The 10,875-nt window shown below is 44.1% G+C and overlaps 1 protein-coding gene across 1 annotated transcript in view; it reads left to right on the top strand.

Annotated features, from left to right (window-relative positions):
* Nucleotides 1-10,875, top strand: part of ATP6V0A2 (ATPase H+ transporting V0 subunit a2) — a 62,041-nt gene that overhangs the window by 24,106 nt on the left and 27,060 nt on the right. The window contains exons 9-11 of the mRNA XM_008057334.2: nucleotides 1,291-1,428; nucleotides 4,025-4,113; nucleotides 5,424-5,550. Of these exons, the coding sequence (XP_008055525.2) occupies nucleotides 1,291-1,428; nucleotides 4,025-4,113; nucleotides 5,424-5,550 (354 nt within the window). The remainder of the gene's footprint in view (nucleotides 1-1,290; nucleotides 1,429-4,024; nucleotides 4,114-5,423; nucleotides 5,551-10,875) is intronic.

The following is a 10,875-nucleotide window of genomic DNA, read 5'->3' as shown; positions in this document are numbered from 1 at the left end:
CAGCCTTCCGAGTAGCCGGAATTACAGGCGCGCATTACCACGCCCGGCTGATTTTTTGATTATTGTAGAGATGAGGTCTCGTTGCCCAGGCGGGTCTCGAACCCGCGGGCTCAGGCAATCCACTCACCTCAGCCTCCTAAAGGCGCGGGATTACAGGCTGAGCCACTGAGCCCGGCTTGATTATTGTTATTGTTGTTATTTTTTTGAGTCACAGTCTCACTCTGTTGCCTAGGCTGTCGTGCAGTGGCATGATCACAGCTATCGCAGCCTTGACTTGCTGGGCTCAGGTGATCCTTCCATCTGAGCTTTCCAATAGTTGGGGCTATAGGTCCACACCACCATGCTAGGCTAATTTTTTTGATTTATTGTAGAGACGAGGTCTTGCCATGTTACCCAGACTGGTCTTGAATCCTTGGGATCAGGCAGTCCTCTCGCCTTGGCCTCCCAAAGTGCTAGGATTACAAGCGTGAGCCACTACTTCTGACCTTATTATGTAATTATTTAAGAAGACTTTTTTCACAAGGATTTTTATGTAAGCCAGGTATGGTTGCTGATGCCTGTTATCCCAGCACTTTGGAAGGCTGAGGTGGAAGGAATGCTTGAGTCCAGGATTTTGAGACCAGCCTAGGCAACATAGTGAGACCTCATGTCTATAAAAAATTTTAAAAATCCAGCTGGGCATGGTGGTACATGCCTGTAATCTCAGCTACTTGGAAGACTAGGGTGGGAAGATCCCTTGCGCCCAGGAGGTGGAGGCTGCCGTGAGCCATGATTGGGCTTCTGTTCTCTAGCCTGGGTGACAGAGTGAGACCTTGACTCAAAAAAAAAATGATAATTTTTATGCGCAATTGATTGTGCAAGTACATCGAGCTAGAGGCTAGGAAAATGTATTAGAAAAGATTAAACATTGTGTTGCAAATAAAAGGAAATGTAGACTTGAAGAGGAAGATTTCTATGGGTTTCATTGTTAATTCATACAGATGTGTTGCCTATAATTATGGATGTGTGGTAATAGAAAAACAGACAAAGGAAACCTAAATAAATGATAATACCTGAGGTTAGAGAAGAGAGACTATCTTGGGTTCATCACAGCCTCTGGGATATTTTATATCATATGTGGTGTGAATGTCACAGAAATCACCTAAATTAATATGAACCAATAAATGGTAGGCCTTTAAAATCTGTGCAGCTAAAATCCATTCTGGCTTTTTAAACCACCTTTTGGTTTTGATTATTAGGACCACACTTGGAATGAATTTATTTTCTTAAATAACTGCTGTGTTGTTTTAGGAGCAGTTGCAGAAGCTCGAGGTGGAACTGAGAGAAGTCACAAAGAACAAGGAGAAACTGAAGAAAAACTTGCTGGAACTGATTGAGTATACCCACATGCTGAGAGTGACAAAAACCTTCGTGAAGCGCAATGTTGAGGTACTGAACAACTTGTGAGGAAATGTACTTCTTTTATAAAATGCTCATTCCCGGCTGGGCTCGGTGGCTCAGCCTGTAATTCCAGCACTTTGGGAGGCCGAGGCGAGTGGATTGCCTGAGCCCGTGAGTTCGAGACCTACCTGGGCAACTTGGCAAGACCTCATCTCTACAATAAATAAAAAATTAGCCGGGCATGGTAGCACGTGTCTGTAGTTCCGGTTACTTGGGTCACCTGAGCCCAACAGGTTGAGTTTGCAGTGGCTGGGAGTGTGCCACTGCATTCCAGTCTGGGCGACAGAATGATACTCCAACTCAAAAAAAAAAAAAAAAAGCTCTTTCCCAAGCCTGGATGTGGTGGCTCATGCCTATAATCCCAGCACTTTGGGAGGCTAAGGTGAGAAGATTGCCTGAGCCCACAGGTTCAAGACCAGCCTGGGCAACTTGGCGAGACCTCATCTTTACAATAAATTAAAAAAAATTAATTGGGCTTGTGGCGCATGCCTATAGTTCCAGCTACTTGGAAGGTTGAGGCAAAAGGATCGCCTGAGCCCAGCAGGTCAAGGCTGTGGTGGCTGTGAGCATGTCCTTGCACTTCAGCCTGAGTGACAGAATGAGACTCCAACTAAAAAAAAAAAAAGAAAAAAAGCTCATTCCCATAAGGTTGTGGGTTTCATTATTAATTCATATAAATGTGTTGCCTATTTATTTTTATTTTTTCTTTTTTGAGTTGTAGTCTCACTCCGTTGCTCAGGCTGGAGTACAATGGCATGCTCATAGCCACTGCATCCTCTACGTGCTGGGCTCAGGCAATCCTTCCATCTCAGCCTTCCAAGTAGCTGGAGCTACAAGCATGCACCACCATGCCTGGCTAATTTTCCTTGATTTATTGTAGAGATGAGGTCTTGCCAAGTTGCTCGAGCTGGTCTTGAACCCATGGGCTCAGGCAATCCTCTCACCTCAGTTTCCCAAAGTGCTGGGATTATAGGCATGGGCCACCGTGCCTGACATGTATTGCCTTTTTTTTTTTGAGTTGGAGTCTCACTCGGTCACCCAGACTGGAGTGCAGTGGCCGCTCCTGGTCACTGCAACCTCGACCTGCTGGCTCTGGTGATCCTTTTGCCTCAGCCTTCCAGGTAGCTGGAACTACAGGCATGCGCTACCATGCCCAGCTAATTTTTGATTTATTGTAGAGATGAGGTCTCTCCAAGTTGCCCAGGCGAGTCTTGAACCCGTGGGCTCAGGCAATCCACTCACATTGGCCTCCCAAAGCACTGGGATTACAGGCTGAGCCACCGAGCCCTGCCATGTGTTGCCTTTTAAAGAGAGACATTTAGATCTTGGCTTTATTTTTCAGTTGGATTATATGACAGTAAAAAAAGCTTTACGAGTATTTTCCTGTGTTGGTTTTACAATAACTATACTAAATATTTGTAAAATGCTTTAGTTTGTGGTTGAAAAATGTATTTTTATGATCATAAGAAGAAAAATCAATCAGTGGAGGTTGAACTCTAAAATTTAGTTTTTCCAAATTGCTAATAAAGAAGTGGAAACTAACCTATAATTTATAAGAATAAAGAATGTAGGCTGGGTGCAGTGCCTCATGCCTGCCATCCTAGCACTTTGGGAGGCCAAGGCAAGAAGATTGCCAGAGCACAGGGGTTCAAGACCAGCCTGGGCAACTTGATGAGACCTCGTCTCTATAATGTATTAAAAAAACTAGCCAGGCACGGTCGTGCATGCCTATAGTTCCAACTACTTAGAAGACTGAGGCAGAAGGATCGCCTGAGTCAAGCAGGTTGAGATTGGTAGCCGTGAGCATGCCCTGCGCTCCAGCCTGGGCAAGAGTGAAACTCTAACCTCCCTCCCCCGCCAAAAAAAAAATGGTCCACAGGTTAGCACTTTACTGTGGCGAGTATGGACGAGAAAAGCGTATCCCTTCCAGACTTGGTTCACTTGATGTAGTAGTGATCTCCAATAAACTTATTCTGTCTTGGATGAAGGTGATGGCTTACATTCTAGCCGAGCCCGGCTCATTCTAGCTATTCTTTTATGTAAATGTCTTCCAGTGGTTTACAAATAAGAAATGGGGAAGCCGCGCTTGGTAGCTCAGCCTGTAATCCCGCGCCTTTGGGAGGCTGAGGTGAGTGTATTGCCTGAGCCCGCGGGTTCGAGACCCGCGTGGGCAACTTGGCGAGACCTCATCTCTACAATAAATCAAAAAATGAGCTGGGCGTGGTAGCGCACGCCTGTAGTTCCAGCTACTTGGAAGGCTGAGGCGGAAGGATCGCCGGAGCCCAGCAGGTCGAGGCTGCGGTGGCCGGGAGCAACGGCCACTGCACTCCAGTCTGGGTGACAGAGTGAGACTCCAACTCAAAAAACAAACAAACAAACAAAAAACAAAACAAAACAAAAAAAGAAATGGGGAAATGATCTTTTTATTTATCTGAGCTGATTTATATGTCAGAAATCATGGGGCCTTTGCACCCAGCTCTGAGTAGTTAGTCATGATGCTCTGTCAACTTGTTTGGAAATATGGCATGAGAAATGAATTGTCCTTTTCAGTGAGACTCACTTGGTTTTCTGTGTCTCTTTCTAGTTTGAGCCCACTTATGAAGAATTCCCTTCCTTAGAGAACGATTGCTTGTTGGACTACAGCTGCATGCAGAGGCTGGGAGCCAAACTGGGGTAGGTGACAAGGCCCAGCAGCAGCTCCACACTGCCCTGGTACCGGGAATACATGCACATCATGCCTGAATGGGGACCATTTTAAAGCCTGTGATTGAGTGAAAAAAGTGAATATTTGTTTAAGAAACACTGTGCTCCTGTCCTTGTTGAACGGAGTTACTCAACTGTATTGACTTTTTAGCTAAATACGATGGAAATTTGTTCTTTGGTATAATGGGTTGGAATGAAGCAACATGTGTTTCTTTCTTTAAGTGTTACTCCCAGAAACCGAAAATCATCAGTCATTGCATCAAGTCCCTCCTGGTGGAAACACAGGGGCCAGCCTGAGTTAGTTAATTTTTTATTAATCACTCTTTAGGGGTCTCTTTTGCTGTTTATGCGCTCTACTTACTGGGACTATGGTAAATTGTTTCCTCCTGGGATTTGTGATTGTTAAAATTATTATGAACTTGTATTCCTCAGTTTCTCATCTGAAGGAATCAGTGATGTTTGGTTTGAGGGTGTATTCCTCTAGGGAGAATTTGTGTTTGTCAAGTACCTGGAAGGAGTCTTATCAACCCGGAAACATTTATTATTCTTAGCATGGGTTTGATCACCTGAGCCCAGCAAGTTGAGGCTGCGGTGGCCATGAGCATGTTGCTGCCCTGTAGCCTGGGTGACAGAATGAGACTCTGACTCAGAAAAAAAAAAAATTCTTAGGGAAGACATCGCTCTTTATCTAGAACCAAAATTAAAATAAGCAAGTTTATTTGTGGACTCCTGTGCAAAGTGGGTTTTTTCTTTTCAATGAAGGTATAACCTTTTGGGCATGAAGAAGTTCCAGCTTGAGGGGGATTTAGTTCTATCTCCTCACCTTGTCTGGACCCTGTGCCTGTCTTCTATCTCCCATGCTGGCATTAAACCCAAGGCCCTGGAAGGCTGAGGTAGGAGGATCGCTTGAGCCCAGGAGTTCGAGGTCAGTCTTGGCAGCACAGCAAAATCTTATCTCTATGAAAAGTAAAAAAATTAGCTTCTAGTTCCTTAGCCTCAAGTGATCCTCCCACTTAGGCCTTCCAAAGTGCTGATTATGAGCCATGGTGTACCACCTATTTTCTTTTTGGATTTCAAAAATTTCTCTTTATTATAAGCTCAACTGTACATTTAATAGGATGTTTCAAGAATATTTTATACAGCATTGGAAGTGTTACAGTTAGAAACCTTTCAGGATATCTCACCATTTGCTAGAAATGGAAGTCTTCATCATACTTTAGTGCAATTTAGAAACATTCATTGCTTTCAGTTGACTAAACATTGACTTTATTATCTCATAGATTTGTGTCTGGCCTAATTAACCAAGGAAAAGTTCAAGCATTTGAAAAGATGTTGTGGCGAGCCTGTAAAGGGTACACCATTTTGTCCTATGCAGAACTGGATGAAGCCCTTGAAGACCCTGAAACAGTAAGTGAATATCACCGTCACTAACAGCAAAGTTGGAGGAACAGTAGAAAGAAGGTTTTTCTTCTGAACCATCTGAGAGAGTAAGTTGTTAACCTGATACCTCATACCCTCAAACATATGCAGTTGCTAAACTCAAGGACATTCTCCTACATTTCCACAAAGTGACCGTCAAAGTCAGGAAAAAAATGAATGAAGCCATGTTACTACACATTCTGAACCTCAGGTCACTTCCACGTTTTACCAGTTGTTCCAATACTGTCATAGGAAAGGAACAGTTTATTTTTTATTTATTTTATTTTTTTAATTTCTTTTTGAGTTGGAGTCTCACTCAGTCACCCAGACTGGAGTGCAGTGGCCGCTTCCGGCCACCGCAGCCTTGACCTGCTGGGCTCTGGCGATCCTTCCACCTCAGCCTTCTAAGTAGCTGGAACCACAGGCATGCGCTACCGTGCCCGGCTCATTTTTTGATTTATTGTAGAGATGAGGTCTCACCAAGTTGCCCAGGTGGGTCTCGAACCCGCGAGCTCAGGCAATCCACTCACCTCAGCCTCCCAAAGGCACGGGATTACAGACTGAGCCACCGAGCCTGGCTTGTTTGTTTTTGAGTTGGGGTCTCACTCGGTCACCCAGACTGGCATGCAGTGTCATGATTATGGCTCACCACAGCCTCAAACTCCTGGGCTCAAGTGATCTTTCTGCCTTAGCCTGGTGAGTAGCTGGGACTACAGGTATATGCCACCACTCCTGGCTAAGTTTTTGATTTTTTGTAGAGAGGATGTCTCACTGTGTTGTCCAGGGTGGTCTTGAACTCCTAGGCTCAATGACCCTTCCCCCCTTGGCTTCCTAAAGTGCTGAGATTACAGACATGAGCCACTGTGCCTGGCCTACGATCTAGTTTATAATCACATGTTGAATTCAGTTGTCATGTCTCTTTGGTCTCCTTCATTCTGGGATGGTTTCTCAGAATTTCCTTTGACTTTCATGATCTTGACATTTAAAAGTATTTACAGACCAAAGTTTTTGGTAGAATGTCCCTCAGTTTGGGTTTATCAGACTGTTTCTCATGGGTAGATTCAGGTCATGTGCTTCTGGCAGGCATCATTGCACTGCAATGAACTCATGGCAGCCTTGAACTCTTGGTCTTAAGCAGTTTTTCCTGCTTCCTGAATAGTTGGGATTATAGGATGCACCACTGCGCTCTGATAATTTTTAATTTTTTTTTTTGTAGAGATGAGGTCTTGCTATTTTGCCTAGGCAGGTTTTAAACTCTTGGGCTCAAGCAATTCCCCTGCCCAAAGTGTTGGGGTTAAGGTGTGAGTCACTGTACGTGACTGAGTTTTTTTCTTTATTAAATGTCAGTCATTCTTAGAACATTTACACAAGTTAAATCTTTTTTCTGTAGAATTTTTAAACTCTTTTATGTAAATGTTTATGGGGTATGTTAAAAGGCATTAAACGTCTGTGAAGAAATACAGAGGATGGGTGGAGTTATGTGTATGTCTTAAATGCAGCCTCTAACCCCATGATTATAAAGGAAGTACAGGCTCATTTTATAAATTGGGAACAGTATAGAAAACATGAAAAATAAGTTACTTGTAATTATCCCATTATGAGCCACTGTTTACATTTCAATGTATGTTATTTTAGTGCTTGTTCTGGATAAGATGCAGTTATTTTGTTTTGTAACTTTTACTCAGGTTCTAGGGTTTGTTTAAAGCATCAGGTTTAGAGTCTTTTGGGTTGGACGTCTGACCCCTTGAGGTCCTTACAGATCCCAAAGTCTGTTTCTGGCCATTATATTCCTGTTGGTGTCATTTCTAAATGATGCATCAAAGCTAGACTCAGGTGATTCTCTTGGTTTTATAATTTGTATTTTTTCAGCTGGGTGTGGTACCTGTTCTACCTTGTGCCTTAGGTGGTTGTTTTCCTTGACACTGTATTATTTAAAAATATATATATATTTTTTTGAGTTGGAGTCTCACTTGTTCCCCAGGCTGGGAACTCACAGCAGATTTGACCTCCTGGGTTCACGCGATCCTTCTACCTCGGCCTCCTGAGTAATGGGACTGCAGGCATGTGCCACCATGCCCAGCTAATTTTTAAAATTTTGTACAGATGAGGTCTCGCTGTGTTGTCCAGGCTGATTTCGAACAACTGGAGTCAAGCAGTCCTCTTGCCTTGGCTTTCCTAAGTGCTGGGATTATAGGCATGAGCCACTGTACCCAGCCAAAAATTGTTACAGAATTTTGAAGGTCAAGGTCACTATAACTGCCATTTCTTTTTCCCCTCAAATAACTTATTTTGAAATAATTTCAATTTACAGAAGAGTTGCTAGAAGAGTACAATGAGTTCCTGTAGCCCTTCACTCAGCTTTCCCAGTTAATATTTTACCACATTTACTCACCACCCACTCTTTCTCTCTTGACATCTCTGAACTCATTTTCCAAACCTTTTGAGAGCAAGCCATAGGTACAGCTCATCATACCTAAATGACTCTAGCAGGTGTATTTCCCCAGCCCAGAAGACTTTTCTATACCTGCCATACTAGCCCTCCAAATGAGAATGTTAACACAGCTACAACACTGTTGTCTAATCCAAACACATCATTTACATTTCCCAACTGTTTCCCTGTTTTCCTTTCTGGTCCAGGGCCGATCTGGGAGTGTGATTGTGTTTAGAATAGACGTCGCATTCTGTGGAATGCTCCTCCATCTGGGCTCGATTGATGTTTCCTCGTGACCTAACACAGATCGCACATTATTGGTAGGAACACCACAGCGCCGCAGTGCCTCTCCCAGGACTCAGCAGCAGTTGACAACCCTCTCAAGTCTATCACCTTGATCATGACTGCCAAGTGGTGGTTCTCTTTTTCTGTAATTCTTTCTTGAACCCGTGGGCTCAGGGAATCTTCTCACCTCAGCTTTCCAAAGTGCTGAGATTACAGACTTGAGCCACCGTGCTCAGCCAATTTTTTCTATATTTATTAGTTATCATCCTAGAAAGTGGAGCGTTCCCTTCTCCCTCATTCCTTCACTTATTTATTTAGATCAGCATGGGCTCATGGCTTCTTATTTTATTAAACGTCTCATAATATGGCCCTTTCATTCTTATTGTTATTTTTTAATCTTTTTTTTTTTTTTGAGTTGGAGTCTCACTCTCACCCAGACTGGAGTGCAGTGGTCGCTCCCGGCCACCACAGCCTCGGCCTGCTGGGCTCTGGTGATCCTTCTGCCTCAGCCTTCCAAGTAACCGGAATTACAGGCATGCGCTACCACGTCCGGCTGATTTTTTAAAAATTTATTGCAGAGATGAGGTCTCGCTGCCCAGGCGGTTCTCGAACCTGCGGGCTTAATCTTTTTTTTGAATCAGGGTCTCACTCTGTTGCCCAGGCTAAGTGCAGTTGTGCATTCATGGTTAACTGCAGCCTTGACCTCCTGGAGTCAGGCAGCCCTTCCGCCTCAGCCTCATGAGTAGCTGGGACTACAGGCATGCGCCACCCCACTCAGCTAATTTTTTGCATTTTTTTGCATTTTTTTGTGAGGTCTTGCTGGGCTCAAGTGATCCTCCCACCTCAACCTCCCAAAGTGCTGGGATTACAGGCTTGAGCCACTATACCCAGCCCATTATTTATTTTGATGCCCCAGCTGTCCTGATTTGGTTGCTGGGAGTCCTTTCATATGTGTTTGTGTCCTTTGGCATGTCTTCATCATACATGAAATAGTCCCTTGTTCTTTGGCATCACAAGATGTTTCAGGTTCATCGTGTGCTTTCCTTGCCTCAGTCCTGGAAATGCCCATTTCTCCAAGGAACCATGATTCCTTTTAGTGGAGAATGGCCAATAGAAACCAAGATCTGAGAGATTTAGTGCTCATCATGTCCTGGAGTGTCATTGCTTCTAGGTGCCCCCTTAGCAGTCAAAGCATATGTATGCACATGCATGCACATGTGTGCATACACGCACACACATGCACACACACATTCGTATAAGTATTTGTCTAGAGCTTCCTGAGCATGCATGTTAGTTAGCAAACCATGGGTTCAAACTTTAACCTTCAGTTCTAGTCAGTTCTTTCTAGACTTTTCTTTTTCCCTTCTTTTTCCTCTTAATTCTGATGTGAAATCTGGCTCCCATTCTCCTTAATCTGTTTATTGAATTGCTCAGGTGATTTACTTACTCAGTGTGTCCATTCTCCCAGCCGTATCAGCCATCTCCTCATGCCATGACCTCCTTCTCCCTGCACCTGCTTCTGCCTTGCTATGCCTTCCTCGTCTGTGCTTCTGTCCCCTCTGCCACGGGGCTCAATTCTCTTATACGGTTTTATGGTTCTAAATACCATGCCCCAAATGTATATCTCTAGCCTGGACCATTCCCTGAATACCAGATTTTTTTTGAATCTGTCTACTCCATATCTTCTTGTAAATATCTGTAAGGCATTTCCACCTTATGCCTGAAACTGAACATCTGATCTTTCCTCCCAAAGCTGCCCTTTCAGACCCATTTATCTCAGTAAATGCCAATTCCATCTTTCTGATTGCTCAGACCAAAAGTCTTGGGGTCATTCCCTCTCTTCACTGTTTTTCATGACTCTAATCCATCAGCAGATCTGGTAGCCATGTCAAGATAAAAAGAGTCTGGCCACTTTTCATCTCCACTGCCACTGTCTTCCTGGTCTAGGCGATTTCACCCACACCTGACTCACCTGCTTACTAAGGTCTTATTCCTGCCTCTGTCTCACCCTGGTTTCTCCTCCCAGCATCCAGAGTGATTCCCCTGAAATTATATTGGATCATTTCATCCCTCTACTTAAGACCCTTCAATGGCTTCCTGTCTTCCTTAGCAAAAAAAGCTCTGAACCTTCTAGCGGGCTGGCTGCCCTTGTCGCATCTCTGGCTTTGTTACTGCCTCGCCCTGTCCGTTTCTCCTCACTATGCCGGCCTTCTTGCTTCTGAATGTGCTTCTGCAGGTGCTTTTCCTTCTACTCAAAAATCTCTTCCCCCAGTGTCCACATGGCTCCTTTGCTTCTCAGGCTCAAGTGTCGCCTTCTCAGTGAGGCCTTCCTTGCCCAGTGGCAACCCACCTCTCCCCCCCACCCCGCGTCTCCTTTTCCTGCCTTACTTCTTCCTTTATAGCACTAATCTCCACCAAACATATTTTCTTTGTATCTCTTGCTGTCAACTTCCCCTTTCAGGTCATTATTTTTTAACTGTTTTGTTCACTGCTGTATCCCTGGCACCTGTAATAGTGCCTGGCAAATAGACCAAAAGCCTATTCAGTTTGGTTTTTTTTTTTGAGTTGGAGTCTCACTCTGTTGCCCAGACTGGAGT

Source organism: Carlito syrichta, unplaced genomic scaffold (assembly GCF_000164805.1).
Source record: "Carlito syrichta isolate Samal-C Ts95f unplaced genomic scaffold, Tarsius_syrichta-2.0.1 Scaffold302955, whole genome shotgun sequence".
In the NCBI taxonomy this organism is placed as follows: domain Eukaryota; kingdom Metazoa; phylum Chordata; class Mammalia; order Primates; family Tarsiidae; genus Carlito; species Carlito syrichta.
This window is presented reverse-complemented; position numbering and strand designations above follow the sequence as displayed.